The 21,094-nt window shown below is 40.7% G+C and overlaps 1 protein-coding gene across 7 annotated transcripts in view; it reads left to right on the forward strand.

The window, feature by feature from the left end:
- Positions 1 to 20,576, forward strand: part of CPLANE1 (ciliogenesis and planar polarity effector complex subunit 1) — a 133,531-nt gene extending 112,955 nt beyond the window's left edge. For 6 of the 7 annotated variants that reach the window (XM_082623134.1, XM_082623136.1, XM_082623137.1 and 3 more), the window contains 4 exons: positions 229 to 356; positions 3,829 to 3,918; positions 19,434 to 19,606; positions 20,115 to 20,576. In XM_082623134.1, coding sequence (XP_082479260.1) covers positions 229 to 356; positions 3,829 to 3,918; positions 19,434 to 19,606; positions 20,115 to 20,288 — 565 coding nt within the window. In that variant the 3' untranslated portion in view covers positions 20,289 to 20,576. The remainder of the gene's footprint in view (positions 1 to 228; positions 357 to 3,828; positions 3,919 to 19,433; positions 19,607 to 20,114) is intronic. The other variant, XM_082623138.1, reaches the window with a different exon arrangement.
- Positions 20,577 to 21,094: the final 518 nt, after the last annotated feature.

Raw genomic sequence — 21,094 nt, forward strand, 5'->3', positions numbered from 1 at the left:
ACATAAATAACTGCCAAATGCAGTTGAAATGGATAGAGAGATAAAAACAATTTCTTTGGAAAAAAATGAGTGAAGTTGGAGCTATGAGGAGAATTATACACTGAATGCATCACTAAGGTACAAAATGACCGTATTAATCTGAGCTGGAATTTACATCTTTTGAAATATGGTAGTTTATCACTGATAGAAGATTCTAGGAATATAATAACTGTGTAATTTCTACTTTAGAGAGAATCGACATGATCACAATTTTCCAATACATAGACCTGGAAAAGTCAGATATATATCCATCAAACCAAGTTATACCCAAAAGGGGAGACTTTTGGGGCAAACTCAAGGCTCACCTTGGCCATGTGGTAAGACTGAAAACTTTTTTTTTATCTTGTGTAATTTGGACCTATTCTTTCTTGTCTCCAAAGTTGTGTTTTCGTTAGTAAAAGTTGTAAATCTTAGTGAAAAGCAGTTCCCATTTCAACAGAATGCAAGGGATTGATAAAGAGTTAGTGGTACTGGGATTTTGTTCTGTTGCTTTGAAATGAGAAGACCCTAGGAATCTTTTTAAACTAATGGCCTTTTTGTAATAGAATTTGAACAGTCAGTTCTGTGTGATATGACTTATTTGGGAATCTGTTTCTTTTGTGTGGCTAAAGATGTAGGCATTTTTACAAATTAAATTCTGATAGATTTCTGGATGGATATATCATAGAGTAGGAATAGAACAGGCACAGGTTGAAATAGTATCGTTTTTACCCTTTTTGAATATTCTTTTCCACATTTGAAGCTATAGTATCTGTTATTTATTACTAGCCTTCCTTTAGTTCATTTTGCCATATGTGGGTTTTGATTACTAAAGTAAAACATACTTATTTGTTCAAAAATGTATAATCATAGTTAATATGTAGTATACATATATACAGCTAAGAATGTATAATAATAACTAATGTGCCAGGTTCCATTTAAGCACTTGAATTACAACTCTGTGAGAAAGGTACTATTATGTTCCCATTTTAAGCAAGAGAAAGCCAAGGCAGAGAAAGTTGAAATAACTGCCTAAGATCAGATATCTAGGAAGTGGTAGAGTCTAGATTTAAACCCAGTCTGGGTCTAGAGCCTCCACACCTAGAACCTGAACTTTAGTATGCACGTTAACTGAGAAGATTGAAGTATCCATATATTGCAGTCTTTTTTTTTTTTTTTTTTTTTTTGCGGTACACGGGCCTCTCACTGTTGTGGCCTCTCCCTTTGTAGAGCACAGGCTCCGGACGCGCAGGCTCAGCAGCCATGGCTTCCGGGCCTAGCCGCTCCGCGGCATGTGGGATCCTCCTGGACCGGGGCACGAACCCGTGTCCGCTGCATCGGCCGGCAGACTCTCAACCACTGCGCCACCAGGGAAGCTCTATTGCAGTCTTTTTGATGGAACTTTATAGTTTGGTTAACTCTTGCTTTTGATTGATGAATTACAGTAAGAAAACACTGTTCTTTTTTAAACTAGAATTTCAAAATAGTAACCATTTAAAATTTTTTTTAAGTTTTATTTTATACCTGATACATTTACCAAAATTAAATAAAAGAAATATCCAAAATTGGAAAAGATTTTAAACTTGAATCATGGTTTCTTAACGTCAGATGGAAAAGTCTTGGATTATGTGGAAATATGTCTTTTTCTTGGACCTGTCCAATGTCAGGCCTGTATTGTTACCTTGCACTTGGCTGGGCTGAGGCCTTGGCGCTCTTTGGTCCCTTTACCTGTCCTTGCTGAGCTGTGGTTGATGAGGTGGTCCTGCTGCCCAGGGACTCAGAAGTCCTCAGTGACCCGTACCCCACACAGATAAGTCCAAACCCTCTCCCTGGCCTTTAATGTGTCCCCTTCTGCCTCCTTAGCCTCCTTTCCGCATATAATCCAGATGATCCATAGCACTTACAGGCTTGTTTTCCAGACGCATGCTGTGTGCTCCCATTCCTGCCTTGAAAATTTCCCTTATACCTTAAATGCCTCCCCTCTGTGTCTTGGAAGACATCCCTAATTTTAATTCTTTAGCTCTTCCAACCCAGTGTAATGAATTTTAACATCCATATTTTCATTTTTAAACTGGCCAATACTTAACTTGCATGGTAGTTGTGAATATTAGAGACAAATGGTAGCATCGGTAACTAATATAGTTATTTTTTTGTCCTCTGAACCCTCAGTCATGTGTTTCTGCCCCACTTGAGGCACTACTGCAACAGGTCTTATGTCGTAGTTACTTATAAACTTGGGTATGTCCCAGGATAGACTGAATGTTTTGAGGGTAGCCACACTCTCTACATCTTGTGTTACCCCTTCACATTGAACAAACGAAATAATTGAATAACTGGATAAATGGGGGAAAAAAGCCTATTTAGCTTTTTTGCTTAAAAATAGCTATTTATAAACTAATTATTGTTCAAGAATATTAATGGGCAGGTATTGCAGTATTTATACTGTGTCATAGAACACCATACGCCTAACTATTATCTGAGCTGACCCGTCACTCAGCTTCCTGGACCTCCAAGGCAAAGGTAGGAGAGGCAACTTGAGGGACTGTGAACACACTGACCTCCCTGACTGCCTCTGCCACATCCAGAACCCAGCCATTCCCCTGACAACATTCAGCGGCAATGGGGGAAACTGGGCTCTTCCAGTCAGTGATACAGACAACATGAGCCCGCTGGGGCAAGTTTAGTTGTTACACAGGTGGGAAGTGAGGATCCATCAAGATTTTAAAATTCCCTGCAATTCTTCTGTAAAAGAAGTTTTCCTGAAAATTCTTTGAGTTTGACTATATGTTGCTGTCTTTTATTTATTTATTTATTTATTTATTTATTTATTTATTTATTTAATTTATTTTTGGCTGGTTGGGACTTCGTTGCTGCGGGTGGGCTTTTCTCTAGTCGCGGCAAGCAGGCGCTACCCTTTGTTGTGGTGCGCCGGCTCCTCATTGCGGTGGCTTCTCTTGTTGTGGAGCACGGGCTGTAGGTGCGCGACTTCAGTAGTTGTGGCTTGTGGGCTCTAGAGTGCAGGCTCAGTAGTTGTGGCGCACGGGCTTAGTTGCTCCGCGGCATGTGGGATCTTCCCGGACCAGGGCTCGAACCCATGCCCCCTGCATTGGCAGGCGGATTCTTAACCACGGCGCCACCAGGAAAGTCCCAACTATCTGTGTTCTATAAAGCAGTATACAGTTTTTGGCTAACTTCTTCAGCCCTGCGCGCAAACTGTTAGAGTTTTCTTTCTTTTTTTTTGCTTGTTTTGTGTTTAATTCTGTCAAAAACAATACATAAGGACTATATGATAAGTATCTGAGAGGCATTATAAGCGTAAATAATAGGTCTAGCCTTTGAAATCATCCAGGCCTAGGTTCATAGCCCAGCTCTGCCGCTTACTTTGTGCTCTCAGATGTGTTTTTTAAATCCTACCACATAGAGCTGTTGAGGATCATACATAAAACATTTTACATAACATAAACAGTAAATGGTTGCTACTAATCCTGGAATTTAAGAAACCTTAGTTGATCATTCTCTTCGCATTTTGTCTAGGTGTTTACTGGAAATAGGCTTATATGCCTGGCTTTTCCAGTTGCCAGAGATGTTGTCAGCGTACATTTGCCATATGAGAAAGGTCCATGGTTGTGCTATAAGGATACCAAGTCTCAAAGTAGACTTTCCCTTCCTTCATCTGCACTTTTGTTTTGCTTTCTTGGTTCAAATCAACCACGATTTATTGGGCCCCTACTAAGCAGATTTCTGTCCTCAAAGAACCTACAACATGAAAGGTGCATATGGAAGGCTAAAGAACTTCACCTGTCTTTATAGGAACTGCTACTTTTACCATACAGAGGAAAACTGGTGGAGCCAAAATGGCAGTAAGAAAGGCTGTGCAGTCTCCAGTTACCATCCGAAAAGGTATGGGATAAAGATTAGAATGTTCTTGAGCTTAATACTAAAAATTTTTAAATCATAAATCACTCTTAGAAATGTCAAGTACGGATTTCAGTATGAAGAGTGTGGCTAGGTGGTGGTAATGGGCTTAATAAGCACAGTGCTGAACATAAAAACAAGTACTCAGGAAGGTGCTGTGATCACATAGCCATGGAGCAGACAGACCCATAAGTTTGGCCCAATTAGCTCTGCTCTGATGGAGAGAGAGGGAAACTATACGTCATTATCTCAGTCCCCAACATCTCCCCGAGCCCACCCCTCAACTGCTGTTACTCTCCACAATTTAAAAAACAGTTTGACATTCATCCTCCTATTAGCTGTCTGTAACAACCCGGGTAGATAGTCAGGGCAACTCTTATCCCCATCTTACAGCTGAGGAAGCTGAGGTGTAGAGAAGTCAAGTAGCCTGCTCAAATCCCCTTAGAACAGTAGAAAGAACAGCTAGCAGTTACAGAGAACTTACTTGATGCCAAGCATTGTATTAACATCTTATGTGCATGATCTCATTTAACCCAGTGAGGTATCTGTGAATTAAAGAACTAAATTTGATGGGAATAATGATGAAAACACTGATTCATATATACCATAAAAGTGATGAGAGATGTGAGTTACTCTGTTCTGACGCCTCTCTCCACTGCTGTCTCCTGTCTTTGCAGACTCTTCTTTCAGTTCACATCACATCTCTCTTCAGCTGTGTCTAATCTGCTGTTTAACTCATTTATCAAGTTTTAATGTCGATGGCTATACCTTCTAGAAATTCTACTTGGTCCTTTCCATACTTTCCCCCATTGTATGCATTAAAACCCAAGCCTCCAGTTACTGGGATTAATTTGAGTCCTAGAAGCATCATTTCCTGTGCTTTTAATTTTATAATCCCAGGCTAGTTTTTTTCTTTCAAAGTCTCTCATTTTAATCTTTTGTTAAGATGTTTTCTAATTTAGAATACCCCATAGCTTTTTATTCTTTTCTAAGCAAATATGGAGCAATGTTTATTTTAACAGATAAAATGACCCAAAACACAATGTTACCCCTAAAAATAGCATACAATGTTACCCCTAAAAATAGCTGAAATTATATGTACCTTTGTATTGTATTATGAAGCCTCCAGAGACTCAGGGTTTTGTGTTCTTGAAGTGAGTTATGACCTAGCATGAGGCCTTGCCCATATAAAGGCAAAGAGAAGTATTTCTTTCACTGTCCAGTGTCCAGCCCCTGAGAGTATGACTCCAGGTTTCTAGCTTGGGTGTTTGTCTAGACTGTGGCCTAATAATTGGCCCAGGTTGGGCAAGAGGAGGAGCAGGGTTTTCTTCTAGGGGAGGTGGAGCTAATGGACTCAGGGTTACTGTTCAGTTTCAGACTCCTCAGGCAAGAGTCTACAGAGTTGTTTGGCAATAAAGAAACAGAGGCGGCATTCACTCTCCTACAGAGAAAGATGCTACTTTAGGGGAAGCTGGTGCACTTTCCCACTAGTTTCCACTGTGGGGTTTCTTCTTGATATATCACTTACCTTTGACCTTAGAAAGCTTTCCCTGGCCATGTTGGGGTAGGAACACCCCACCTACCACAAAGGAGAAGCTTTGCACATGCTCCATTTCACAGAATTTTTTTTCATATTGTATTTTTATCTCAAAATTGGATATCCAAATAAATCTAGAGAAATGCACTTTGATCTGAAGCAAAGGAAATTACAAAGCCATCCCTGTGTAAAGCAAGGTGAGAGAAAGCCAGTGTTAACCTCTCCAGGTTTGTAGATACCCCATAGGTAAAAGTTTACCCTAAAATGTAGGCTTATTAACCTTAGTATCAGCTGACTTGGTGATGATCTGTCATTCTTTCTAGATAGCAGTAATTATGTTCATTTGACACAACAAGAGTAGCAAAGATTAGATACCAAATTAATTGCAGCGGAGATAGGGGTGGGATTAGTTAATGGTCACAATCTTTGCTAATCTCTTATCATACCTGGAAGACTTGAAGGAACAACTTCAGCACCCCGCCTCCGTTATTTTCATCTACTCTGGAGGGACAGCCTACCCTTGTAGTTACAATACTGCTTAACTACCTGTTGGTTTCTCTTCTTTTTTTTTTTTTGCGGTATGCGGGCCTCTCACTGTTGTGGCCTCTCCCGTTGCAGAGCACAGGCTCCGGATGCGCAGGCTCAGAGGCCATGGCTCACGGGCCCAGCCGCTCCGTGGCATGTGGGATCTTCCCGGACCAGGGCACGAACCCGTGTCCCCTGCATTGGCCTGTGGACTCTCAACCACTGCGCCACCAGGGAAGCCCTCATGTGTCTTTTTGAATTATGGTTTTCTCTGGGTATATGCCCAGTAGTGGGATTGCTGGGTCATATATTAATTCTATATTTAGTTTTTTAAGGAAACTCCATACTCTTCTCCATAGTGGCTGTATCAATTTACATTCCCACCAACTATGCAAGAGGGTTCCCTTTTCTCCACACCCTCTCCAGCACTTGTTGTTTGTAGATTTTCTGATGATGCCCATTCTAACTGGTGTGAGGTGATACCTCACTGTAGTTTTGATTTGCATTTCTCTAATAATTAGTGATGCTGAGCAGCTTTTCGTGTGCTTCTTGGCCATCTGTATGTCTTCTTTGGAGAAATGTCTATTTAGGTCTTCTGCCCATTTTTGATTGGGTTGTTTGTTTTTTTAATATTGAGTTGCATGAGCTGTTTATATATTTTGGAGATTAATCCTTTGTCTGCTGATTTGTTTGCAAATGTTTTCTCCCATTCTGAGGTTTGTCTTTTCATCTTGTTTGTAGTTTCCTTTGCTATACAAAAGCTTTTACATTTCATTAGGTCCCATTTGTTTATTTTTGTTTTTATTTCCATTACTCTAGGATGTGGGTCAAAAAATATCTTGCTGTGATTTATGTCAAAGAGTGTTCTTCCTGTGTTTTCCTCTGAGAGCCTTATAGTGTCCGGTCTTACATTTAGGTCTTTAATCCATTTTGAGTTTATTTTTGTGTGTGGTGTTAGAGAATGTTCTAATTTCATTCTTTTACATGTAGCTGCCCAGTTTTCCCAGCACCACTTATTGAAGAGACTGTTTTTTCTCCACTGTATATATACCCTTGCCTCCTTTGTCATAGATTAGTTGACCATAGGTGCGTGGGTTTATCTCTGGGCTTTCTATCCTGTTCCATTGATCTATATTTCTGTTTTTGTGCCAGTACCATACTGTCTTGATTGCTGTAGTTTTGTAGTATAGTCTGAAGTCAGGGAGTCTCATTCTTCCAGCTCCATTTTCTTCCCTCAAGATTGCTTTGGCTATTCGGGGTCTTTTGTGTTTCCATACAAATTTTAAGATTTTTGGTTCTAGTTCTGTAAAAAATGCCATTGGTTATTTGATAGGGATTGCATTGAATCTGTAGATTGCTTTAGGTAGTATAGTCATTTTCACAACATCGATTCTTCCAATCCAAGAACATGGTATATCTCTCCATCTGTTTGTGTCATCTTTGATTTCTTTCATCAGTGCCTTATAGTTTTCTGAGTACAGGACTTTGACCTCCTTAGGCAGGTTTATTCCTAGGTATTTTATTCTTTTTGTTGCAGTGGTGAATGGAAGTGTTTCCTTGATTTCTCTTTCTGATCTTTCATCTTTAGTGTATAGGAATGCCAGAGATTTCTGTGCATTAATTTTGTATCCTGCAACTTTATCAAATTCATTGATTAGCTCTAGTAGTTTTCTGGTGGCATCTTTAGGATTATCTATGTACAGTATCATGTCATCTAGAAACAGTGACAGTTTTACTTCTTCTTTTCCAATTTGTATTCCCTTTATTTCTTTTTCTTCTCTGATGGCCATGGCTAGGACTTCCAAAACTGCTGAATAAGAGTGGCGAGAGTGGACATCCTTGTCTTCTTCCTGATGTTAGAGGAAATGCTTTGTTTTTCACCATTGAGAATGATATTTACTGTGGGTTTGTCATATATGGCCTTTATTATGCTGAGATAGGTTCCCTCTATGCCCACTTTCTGGAGAGTTTTTATCATAAAAGGGTGTTGCATTTTGTCAAAAGTTTTTCTGCATCTATTGAGATGATCATATGCTTTTTATTCTTTAATTTGTTAATATGGTGTATCACATTGACTGATTTGAAGAATCCTTGCATCCCTGGGATAAATCCCACCTGATTATGGTGTATGATGCTTTTAATGTGTTGTTGGATTCTGTTTGCTAGTACTTTGTTGAGGATTTGTGTATCTATATTCTGCAATGATATTGGTCAGTAGTTTTCTTTTTTTGTGATATGTTTGTCTGGTTTTGGTATCAAGGTGATGGTAGCCTCATAGAACGAGTTTGGGAATGTTCCTTCCTCTGCAATTTTTGGAAGAGTTTGAGAAAGATGGGTGTTAGCTCTTGTCTAAATGTTTGATAGAATTCACCTGTGAAGCCATCTGGTCCTGGACTTTTTTTGTTGGAAGATTTTAAATCACGGTTTCAATTTCATTACTTGTGATTGGTCTGTTCATATTTTCTATTTCTTCCTGGTTCAGTCTTGGAAGGTTATACCTTTATAAGAATTTGTCCATTTCTTCCAGGTTGTCCATTTTATTGGCATAGAGTTGCTTGTAGTAGTCTCTTAGGATGCTTTGTATTTCTTTGTATTTCTGCGATGTCCATTGTAACTTCTCCTTTTTCATTTCTAATTTTATTAATTTGAGTCCTTTCTCTCTTTTTCTTGGTGAGTCTGGCTAAAGGTTTATCAATTTTGTTTATCTTCTCAAAGAAGCAGCTTTTAGTTTTATTGATCTTTGCTATTGTTTTCTTTGTTTCATTTATTTCTGCTCCTGATCTTTATGATTTCTTTCCTTCCACTAACTTTGGGTTTTGTTTGTTCTTCTTTTTCTAGTTCCTTTAGGTGTAAGGTTAGATTGATTACTTGAGACTTTTCTTGTTTCTTGAGGTAGTATTGTATTGCTATAAACTTCCTTCTTAGAACTTTGCTTTTGCTGCATCCCATATGTTTTGGATCGTGTTTTCGTTGTCATTTGTCTCTAGGTATTTTTTGATTTCCTCTTTGATTTCTTCACTGATCTCTTGGTTATTTAGTAACGTATTGTTTAGCCTCCATGTGTTGGTTTTTTTTACGTTTTTCCCCTGTAATTTATTTCTAATCTCATAGCGTTGTGGTTGGAAAAGATGCTTGATATGATTTCAGTTTTCTTAAATTTACCAAGCCTTGATTTGTGACCCAAGATTTGGTCGATCCTGTAGAATGTTCCATATGCACTTGAGAAGAAAGTGTAGGGACTTCCCTGGTGGCATAGTGGTTAAGAATCCGCCTGCCAATGCAGGGGACATGGTTCGATCCCTTGTCCAGGAAGATCCCACATGCCACAGAGCAGCTAAGCCCATGTGCCACAACTACTGAGCCTGTGCTCTACAGCCCGCAAGCCTCAACTGTTGAAGCCCATGTTTCACACCTACTGAAGCCCATGTGCCTAGAGGCTGTGCTCTGCAACAAAGAGAAGCCACTGCAGTGAGAAGCCTGTGCACCTCAACGAGGAGTAGCCCCCGCTCTTTGCAACTAGACAAAGCCTGCGTGCAGCAACAAAGACGCAACACAGCCAAAAATAAAAATAAATAAATAAATTTATAAAAATAAAAAAACGAAAGTGTAATCTGTTTTCGGATGGAATGTCCTATAAGTATGAATTAAATCTGTCTGGTCTATTGTGGCATCTAAAGCTTGTGTTTCCTTATTAATTTCCTATCTGGATGATCTGTCCATTGGTGTAAGTGAGGTGTTAAAGTCCCCCACTATTACTGTTACTGTCAATTTCCTCATTTATAGCTGTTAGCATTTGCCTTATGTATTGAGGTGCTCCTATGTTGGGTGCACATATATTTATAATTGTATATCTTCTTCCTGGATTGATCCCTTGACCATTACGTAGTGTCCTTCCTTGTCTCTTGTACCATTCTTTATTTTAGTGTCTATTTTATGTGATATGAGTATTGCTACTCCAGCTTTCTTTTGATTTCCATTTACATGGAATATCTTTTTCCATCCCGCCACTTTCAGTCTGTATGTGTCCCTAGGTCTGAAGTGGGTCTCTTGTAGACAGAATATATATAGGTCTTGTTTTTGTATCCATTCAGTGAGCCTGTGTCTTCTGGTTGGAGCATTTAATCCATTCACCTTTAAGGTAATTATCGATATGTTTGTTCCTAATACCATTTTCTTAATTGTTCTGGGTTTGTTTTTGTAGGTCCTTTTCTTCTCTTGTGTTTCCCACTTAGAGAAGTTCCTTTAGCATTTGTTGTAGAGCTGGTTTGGTGGTGCTGAATTCTCTTAGCTTTTGCTTGTCTGTAAAGCTTTTGATTTCTCCCTCAAATCTGAATGAGATCCTTGCTGGGTAGAGTAATCTTGGTTGTAGGTTCTTCCCCTTCATCACTTAAAATATATTGTGCCACTTCCTTCTGGCTTGTAGAGTTTCTGCTGAGAAATCAGCTGTTAACCTTATGGGAGTACCCTTGTATGTTATTTGTCATTTTTCCCTTGTTGCTTTTAATAAGTTTTCTTTGTCTCTAATGATTGTCAATTTGATTACTGTGTGTCTTGGCGTGTCTCTCCTTGGGTTTATCCTGCCTGGGACTCTCTGCAGTTCCTGGACTTGAGTGGATATTTCCTTTCCCATGTTAGGGAACTTTTTGACTATAATCTCTTCAAATATTTTCTCTGGTCCTTTCTCTCTCTCTTCTCCTTCTGGGAACGCTATAATGTGAATGTTGGTGAGTTTAATGTTGTCCCAGAGGTCTTTTAGGCTGTCTTTATCTCTTTTCATTCTTTTTTCTGTTCCACCACACTGAATTCCACTATTCTGTCTTCCAGATCACTTATCCATTCTTCTGCGTCAGTTTTTCTGCTATTGATTTCTTCTAGTGTATTTTCATTTCAGTTATTGTATTGTTCATCTCTGTTTGTTTGCTCTTTGGTTCTTCTACGTGTTCTTTAATTCTCCTAGGTCTTTGTTTAACATTTCTTGCATCTTCTCGATCTTTGCCTCCATTCTTTTTCTGAGGTCCTGGATAATCTTCACTATCATTATTCTGAATTCGTTTTCTGGAAGGTGGCCTATCTCCACTTCATTTAGTTCTTTTTCTGGTGGTGTTTTATCTTGTTCCTTCATCTGGTACATATTCCTCTGCCTTTTCATTTTGTCTAACTTTCTGTGAATGTGGTTTTCATTCCACAGGCTGCAGGGTTGTAGTTCTTTTTCCTTCTGCTCTCCGCCCTCTGGTGGATGAGGCTGTCTAAGAGGCTTGTGGAAGCTTCCTGATGGGAGGGACTGGTGGTGGGTAGAGCTGGGTGTTGATCTGTTGGGCAGAGATCAGTAAAACTTTAATATGCTTGTCTGCTGATGGGTGGGGCTGAGTTCCCTCCCTGTTGCTTTGCCTGAGGTGACCCAGCACTGGAGCCTACAGGCTCTTTAATGGGGCTAATGGCGGACTCCAGGAGGGCTCATGCCAAGGAGTACTTCCCAGAACTTCTGCTACCAGTGTCCGTGTCCCCACGGTGAGCCACCGCCGTCCCCCGCCTCTGCAGGAGACCCTCCAACACTAGCAGGTAGGTCTGATTCAGTCTCCTAGGGGGTCACTGCTCCTTCTCCCTGGGTCCTGGTGCACACACTACTTTATGCCCTCCGGGAGTGGAGTCTCTGTTTCCCCCAGTCCTGTTGAAGTCCTGGAATCAAATCCCACTAGACTTCAAAGTCGATTCTCTGGGAATTCCTCCTCCTGTTGCCAGACCCCCAGGTTGGGAAGACTGACGTGGGCCTCAGAACCTTCACTCCAGTGGGTGGACTTCTGTGGTATAATTGTTCTCCAGTTTATGAGTTGCCCACCCAGTGGTTATGGGATTTGATTTTATTGTGATTGCACCTCTCCTACCGTCTCATTGCGCCTTCTCCTTTGTCTTTGGATATGGGGTATCTTTTTTGGTGAGTTCCAGTGTCTTCCTGTCGATGATTGTTCAGCAGTTAGTTGTGACTCCGGTGCTCTTGCAAGAGGGAATGAGCACACATCCTTCTACTGTGCCATCTCGAACCAATCTCGGTTACCATTACTTTTAAAATCAAAAGAGATGGCCAGAGGAGATGGAGTCAAGATGGCAGAGAAGAACGTGAGCTCACCTCTTCTTAGGAAAGCATCAAAATAACAACTGCTGAACGACCATAGACAAAAAAAAAAAGAAAAAACCCCACTGGAACCTACCATAAGGATATCCTACATCCAGAGAAACCACAGTGAGACAGTAGGAGGGGCACAATTGCGATAAAATCAAATCCCACAAAATTTGGGTGACCCACAAAATGGAAAATAATTATACCACAGAACCTGTCCCACAACAGTGAAAGTTCTGAGCCCCACGTCATGCTCCCCGGCCTGGGGGTCCGGCAACCGGAGTAGGAGCCCCCAGAGAATCTGGCTTTGAAGGCTAGTGGGGTTTGATCGCAGGAATTCCACAAGACTGGGAGAAACAGAAACTCCTCTATTGGAGGGTACACACAAGGTCTTGTGTGCACCAGGACCCAGGGAAAAAAGCAGTGACCTCATAAGAGCCTGGGCCAGACCTACCTGCTCCTATTGGAGTGTCTCCTGCAGAGGTGGTGGGGGGGCAGCTGTGGCTCAGTGTGGTGACAAGACATAGTGGTGGTTCTGGGGAGTACTCTTCGGTGTGAGCACTCCTGGAGGCTGCCGTTTTGTCTCCAAGACCTTGCCCCACCCAACAGCCTGTAGGCTCCAGTGTTGGGATGCCTCAGGCCAAACAGTCAACAGGGATGGATACAGCCCCACCCCACCCATTAGCAGACAGGCTGCTTAAAGTCTTCCTGAGCACATGGCTACCCACGAAACACACCCCTTGACACGGCCCTGCCCACCAGAGGGACAAGACCCAGCTCCACCCACCAGTGGTCAGGAACCAGTCCCTCCCACCAGGAAGCCTGAACAAGCCTCTTAGCATCACCCACCAGGGGGCACAGCAGAAGCAAGAACTACCACCCTGCAGAACAGAAACCACATTGCAGAAAGTTAGACAAAATGAGACAGGTGAAGGAACAAAATAAAACCCCAGAAGAACAGCTGAGTGAAGTGGAGACATGCAATCTACATGAGAAAGAATTCAAAGTAATGATAGAAAAGATTATCCAAGTTCTTGGGAAAAGAATGCAGGCACAGATCGAGAAGTTACAAGAAATGTTTAACAAACACCTAGAATAACTAAAGAACAAACAGAAATGAACAATACAATAACTGAAATGAAAAATACACTGGAAGGAAACAAGGCAGAATAACTGAGACAGAGGAATGGACAAGTGAGCCGGAAGACAGAATGGTGAAAATCACTGCTGCAGAGTAGAATAAAGAAAAAAGAATGTAAAGAAATTATGAGAGCCTAAGAGACCTTTTGGACAACATTAAATGCACCAACATTTGCATTATAGGGGTCCCAGAAGGAGGAGAGGGAGAGAAAGGACCTGAGAAAATATTTGAAGAGATAATAGCTGAAAACTTCCCTAACATGGGAAAGGAACCAGCCATAGAAGTCCAAGGAAGCCCAGAGAGTCCCTGGCAGGATAAACCCAAGGAGGAACATGCTAAGACACACAGTAATCAAATTGGCAAAAATTAAAGACAAAGAAAAAATATTAAAAGCAACAAGGGAAAGCAAAAAATAACATACAAGGGAATTCCCAAAAGGTTGTCAGCTGATTCCTCAGCACAAAGTATGCAGGCCAGAAGGGGGTTGCACGATATATTTAAAGTGATGAAAGGGAAGAACCTTCAACCAAGAACACTCTACCCAGCAAGGCTCTCACTCAGATTCGATGGAGAAATCAAAAGCTTTACAGACAAGCAAAAGCTAAGAGAATTCAGTGCTACCAGACCAGCTTTGCAATATATGCTAAAGGAACTTCTCTAGATGGAAAAGAAAAGGCCACAAATAGAAACAAGAAAATTATAAACAGAAATGCTCCCCAGTAAAGGCAAACATACAGTAAAGGTAGAAAGTCATCCACACTCAAGTATGATATCAATACCAGCAATCGTGAGGAGAGTACAAATGGAGGATATTGGAAATGAATTTGAGATTAAATGACCAGCAATTTAAAGCTATCCTGTTTATGTAGACTGCTGTATCAAACCCTCTTGGTAATCGCAAACCAAAAATCTACAATAGATATACAAAAAAAAAAATAAAGGAATCCAAACACAACATGAAAGGTAGTCATCAAATCAAAAGAGAAGAGAACAAGAGTAAGTGAAGAAAAAAGACCTACAAAAACAAATCCAAAACGGCAACCAGAACATATCAATAATTACCTTAAACATAAATGGATTAAATGCTCCAACCAAAAGATATAGACTGGCTGAATAGATACAAAAACAAGACCTATACATCTGCTGTCTACAAGAGATGCACTTCAGATCTAGGGACACATACACACTGAAAGTGAGGGGATGGAAAAAGGTATTACAGGCAAATGGAAATCAAAAGAAAGCTGGAGTAGCAATACTCACATAAGACAAAACTGACTTTAAAATAAAGACTGTTTCAAGAGACAAGGACACTAGGGCCTCCCTGGTGGCGCAGTGGTTGAGAGTCCGCCTGCCGATGCAGGGGATACGGGTTCGTGCCCCGGTCTGGGAGGATCCCATATGCCGCGGAGCGGCTGGGCCCGTGAGCCATGGCCGCTGGGCCTGCGCATCCGGAGCCTGTGCTCCGCAACGGGGGAGGCCACAACAGTGAGAGGCCCGCATACCGCAAAAACAAAAACAAAAACAAGAGACAAGGACACTACATAATGATCAAGGGATCAATCCAGGAAGAAGATATAACGATCTTATAAATATATGCACCCAACATAGAAGCACCTCAGTATGTAAGGCAAATGCTAACAGCCATAAAAAGAGAAATTGCCGGTAACACAATAATAGTGTGGAACTTTTAACACCACACTTTCGTCAGTGGACAGATCATCCAGACCTAAAATTAATAGGGAAACAGAGGCCTTAAATGACACATTAGACCAGATGGACATAATTGATGATATTTATAGAGCATTCTATCCAAAAGCAGCAGAATACACATTCTTCTCAAGTGCACATGGAACATTCTCTAGGATTGGTCACATGCTGGGCCACAAAGCTAGCCTCAGTAAATTTAAGAAAACTGAAATCATGTCAACCATCTTTTCTGACACCAATGCTATGAGATTAGAATCAACTACAAGGAAAAAACAGTAAAAAACACAAAACATATGGAAGCTAAACAATATAATAGTAAACAACATGGATCACTGAAGAAATCAGAGGAAATCAAAAAATACCTGGAGACAAATGACAGTGAAAGCACAATGATCCAAAACCTATGGGACACAGTTCTGAGAGGGAAGTTTATAGCAATACAATCTTACCTCAGGAACAAGAAAACTGTCAAGTAAACAACCTAACCTTACACCTAAAGCAACTAGAGAAAGAAGAACAAACAAAACCCAAAGTTAGTAGAAGGAAATCACAAAAATCAGAGCAGAAATAAATAGAAACAAAGAAAACAATAGCAAAGATCAATGAAACCAAAAGCTTGTTCTTTGAGAAGATAAACAAAATGGATAAATATTTAGCCAGACTCATCAAGAAAAAAAGAGGGCTCAAATCAGTAAAATTAGAAATGAAAAAGAAGTTACAGCAGACACCACGGAAATACAGAGGGACTACTACAAGCAATTCTATGCCAATAAAATGTACAACCTGGAAAAAATGGACAAATTCTTAGAAAGGTACAATCTCCCAAAACTGAACCAGGAAGAAATGGAAATATGAACAGACCAAATACAAGCACTGAAATTGAAATAGCAATTAAAAAACTTCCAACACACAAAAGTCCAGGACCAAATGGCTTCACAGGTGAATTCTATCAAACAATCAGAGAAGAGTTAACACCTATCCTTCTGAAACTATTCCAAAAAATTGCAGATGAAGGAATACTCCCAAACTGATTCTATGAGGCCATTGTCACCCTGATACCAAATCTAGACAAAGATACCACTCACACACACAATGAAAATTACAGGCCAATGTCACTGATGAATACAGACGCAAACATCCTGAACAGAATACTAGCAAACGAAATCCAGAGACTTCCCTGGTGATCCAGTGGTTAAGAATCCGCCTTCCAGTGCAGGGGACACAGGTTCAATCTCTGGTCAGGGAACTAAGATCCCACATGCCACAGGGCAGGTAAGCCCACTCATGGCGACTACTGAGCCCGTATGCTCTAGAGCCCACATGCCACTAGTGAGCCCTGTGCCACCACTACCGAGTCCTTGCACTCTAGAGCCCGCACACCACAACTAGAGAGCCCGCGCCCTGCAACTTCTGAGCCTGCACGTTCCGGGCCCATATGCCGCAACTAGTGAGCCAACAGTCTCTGGAGCCCATGCACCATAACTAGAGAGAAGCCTGCACATCACAACGAAGAGCCTGCACACCACAAATATCCCACATGCTGCAGTGAAGATTCCACCTGCCACAACTAAGACCCAATGCAGCCGAATAAAAAACAAACGAAAAACCTCAAATCCAACAGTACATTAAAAGGATCATACACCATGGTCAAGTGGGATTTATTTGAAAGATGCAAGGATTTTTCAGTATCTGCAAATCAGTGTGCTATACCATATCAACAAATTGAAGAATAAAAACTATATGATCATCTCAATAGATGCAGGAAAAGCTTTTGACAAAATTCAACACCCATTTATGATAAAAACTCTCCAGAAAGTGGGCATTGAGGGAACAAACCTCAACATAAAAAGGCCATATATGACAAACCCACAGCTAACATCACACAAAACGGTGAAAAGCTGAAAGCATTCCCTTTAAGATCAGGAACAATACAAGGATGTCCACTCTCACCACTTTTATTCAACATAGTTGTGGAAGTTCTAGCAATCAGAGAAGAAAAAGAAAAGGAATGCAAATGGAAAAGAAGAAATAAAACTCACTGTTCGCAGATGACGTGATACTATACATACAAAATCCTAAAGATGCTACCAGGAAACTACTAGAGCTCATCAATGAATTTGGTTAAGTTGCGGGGTACAAAATTAATGCACAGAAATCTCTGGCATTCCTATACACCAGCAATGAAAAATCAGAGAAATCAAGGAAACAATCCCATTTGCCACTGCATCAAAAAGAATAAAATACCTAGGAATAAACCTACCTGTGGAGGCAAAAAGATCTGTACTATGAAAACTATAAGATGCTGATGGAAGCAAAGGTGATGCAAATAGATGGAAAGATATACCATGTTCCTGGATTGGAAGAATCAATATTGTCAAAATGACTGTACTACCTAAGACAATCTACAGATTCAGTGCAATCCCTATCAAATTACCAATGGCATTTTTCACAGAACTAGAACAGAAAATTTTACAATTTGTATGGAAACACAAAAGTGACCCCAAATAGCCAAAGCAGTCTTGAGAAAGCAAAACAGAGTTGGAAGAATCAGGCTCCCTGACCTAAGACTAAACTACAAAGCTACAGTAATCAAAACAGTATGGTACTGGCACAAAAACAAATATAGATCGATGGAACAGTATAGAAAATCCAGAGATAAACCCACACACCTATGGTCAATTAATCTATGACAAAGGAGGCAAGACTATACAGTGAAGAAAAGACAATTTCTTCAATAAATGATGCTGGGAAAACTGGACAGCTACATGTAAAAAAATGAAATTAGGACACTCCCTAACACCATACACAAAACTAAGCTCAAAATGGATTAAAGACCTAAATTAAGACCAGATACTATAAAACTCTTAGAGGAAAACATAGGCAGAACACTCTTTGAGGTAAATCACAGCAATATCTTTTTTGATCCTTCTCCTAGAGTAATGGAAATAAAAATAAACCAATGGGACCTCATTAAACTCAAAAACTTGCACAGCAAAAGAAACCATAAAACAAAAGACAACCCACAGAATGGAAGAAAATTTTTGCAAACAATGTGACCAACAAGGGATTAATCTCCAAAATTTACAAACGGCTCGTGCAGCTCATCAATATAAAAAAAAAAAACCCAATCAAAAAGTGGGTAGGGCTTCCCTGGTGGCGCAGTGGTTGAGAGTCCGCCTACTGATGCAGGGGACACGGGTTCGTGCCCCGGTCCGGGAAGATCCCACATGCCGCGGAGCGGCTAGGCCCGTGAGCCATGGCCACTGAGCCTGCGCATCCAGAGCCTGTGCTCTGCAACAGGAGAGGCCACAGCAGTGAGAGGCCCCCGTACCACACACACACAAAAAAGTGGGCAGAAAACCTAAATAGACATTCCTCCAAAGAAGATATACAGATGGCCAAGAGGCACATGAAAAGATGCTCAACATTGCTAATTATTAGAAAATTGCAAGTCAAAACTACAATGAGATATCACTTCACACCAGTGAAAATGGCCGTTGTCAAAAAGTCTACAAACAATAAATGCTGGAGAGGGTGTGGAGAAAAGGAATGTTGGCGGGAATGTAAATTCGTATAGCCACTATGGAGAATGGTATGGAGGTTACTAAAAAATCTAAAGATAGAGCTACGATATGATCCAGCAGCCCCACTCCTGGGCATATTTCTGTAGAAAACCATGGTTCGAAAGGATACATGTACCACAGTGTTCATTGCAGTGCTGTTTACAATAGCCAAGACATGGAAGCAACCCAAATGTCCATCAACAGAAGAATGGATAAAGATGTGGTACATACATACAATGGAATATTACTCAGCCATTAAAAAGAATGAAATAATGCCATTTGCAGCAACATGGATGGACCTGGAGATTATCATACTGAGCAAAGTACATCCGACAGAGAAAGACAAATATCATAAGATAGCGCTTATATGCGGAATCTAAAAAAAAATGATACAAATGAACTTACAAAACAGACTCACGGACTTAGAGAACAAACATGGTTACCAGGGGAGAGGGGTGGGGGGGAGGGATAGATTGGGAGTTTGGGATTGATGTATACACACTTGCTATATTTAAAATAGATAACCAACAAGGACCTACTATAGCACAGGGAACTCTGCTGAATATTCTGTAATAAACTAAATGGGAAAAGAAGTTGAAAAAGAATAGTTACATGTATATGTATAACTAAATCACTTTGCTGTACATCTGAAACTGACACAACAGTTTTAATCAGCTGTACTCCAATATAAAATAAAAAGTAAAACAAAAGAGGTGGCCAGAATTCAATTTCCTTCTCTCACACAGACAGAACAGGAATTGCTAGAACCCTAAAGCCAACCATATCCAGACCTTGTGATTTAAATATTAGGTAAGGTGTGACCGCCTTGGGTTTGATGATAAAAGTTACTGTAAGTAACAAACTTATAAATGAATCAGTCCTAATGTATGCATTGTTCTTTTCCCTTGAAAGGGTCTAATGCTCCCTGTCTGCAGTGTACAAAAAATCACACAAGTGCTGGTCTTGCACCTCAAACCAAGGAGGTATGTTTAGAGCATGAGAGAGAGGAGACTGTGGTGAGCCCCTGGACAGTACCTTCAGACATCCGTGCGATTCTCTATGAGAGTCACAGTTCCCTTCTACAGGTACACGTTGTTCCAGGTTACAGTTTGCCTAGTGGTTCCTTGTGTTGGTCAGTTTTTTTTGTTTGTTTGTTTATTTATTTATTTAGTGGGATGTAGACATACTCAAAGATTATTAGGTCAGTTTGAAGTAGCATCTACACTTTGGGCTTAGTACTCCAGCATTTGTCATTCAGAATTTTCCTTGACTGTGTATTTTCTTTTTAACCTAAAAAAAAAAAAAAAACAAGACACAACAACAAAAATGTAAGAACAGATCACTGTACTATAGATATAAAAATCTATTCTGTCCACTCTCAGACCTGGTGCCAGCATCTTGTTGTGTCAGGTGATGTTCATTCAGCCCATTGCCAAGCCAGATGTGCTGGGCAACCACAGCCCTGGTTCCCTTCATATTTCCTTCAGTGTTGGGTGGATGAGCAGCTCTAGAAACTTTGGAAAATTTAGTTCATGTTCCATTTATTTTTTCTCAGGCTAGGACCACAACTTACTGTTTTTCTCAATTTGACAGGACTCATCACCAACTGAAGAAAAGCCAGAGCCTCCTTTTGGGGTGGGTGGCACGGACAGCTTGTCTGAGAGCACGGGCAGCATCCTCAGCAAGCTTGACTGGGATGCTCTCGAAGATATGGTGGCCGGTGTGGAGGACAAGAGCCCGTCTGTCCACTGGGCCCTGGACCTGTAAGACCTGAATGTCACTCTGCTTCCACACAAAGGCCAGCAGCTCAGTGTTGTAGTTCTGAGATTTGTGGGTTTAAGGGAGAGAAGCAATGAAAGAAGCAATATGAATTTACCACCTGCAGGCATATTATTACCTCGATTAGACATTTTAAGAGGAAAAATAAACATTTCTCAATAAGTTTGCCTTCAAGGGAAAGGGGTTAACTATAGATGTGTTATGTTTTTGCATTTGACTTACTATCTTTAGGTATAATTTTTTAAATGGTGAAATAAACAGTACCTTTCAAGCCAAGCTTGTATAATATTTAAGCTTCTTTCAATAAAAATCTTCTGTCTTGCCTCATCATTTACCCCCTGAGTTTTAAGAAACCACCTTAGCTGGGTAAACCTGATAGGAAAAAAAAATTCTTTCATTGAGGTGAAGAAAATCACACTCTCACCAGAGACGCTCAATAATGAACTCCATTTTAAACGATATCCTAAAGTTGTGTAGGGCTTGGCTGTGGAGTGAAAAGGAACCAGCCACCTTCCACTAATCCTGAACTTCTAAATAAAACATGTTCCACGTGGGCCAGGTCTTCTGGCCTCTGCCCTGTATCGTGAAAAGCCTTGGAGGAAGAAAGAGTTGGATGCTTTGGGTGCCTTGCAGAGTCTGGCCACTGCTACTACTCTGCACTTTGATCTCTGCCTTGTCAGCTCAGTGGGACCACTGTGGTCTGCTTGGACATAGCTCGTTATGCTGGAGTCGGGATAATACCCTTAAAGCAGAGAGCCAAGCATTTATGAGACTTACCTCATGAGCTTCCCTTC

The sequence above is a fragment of the Mesoplodon mirus genome (assembly GCF_964341445.2).
Source record: "Mesoplodon mirus genome assembly, chromosome: 5".
Taxonomy (NCBI): domain Eukaryota; kingdom Metazoa; phylum Chordata; class Mammalia; order Artiodactyla; family Ziphiidae; genus Mesoplodon; species Mesoplodon mirus.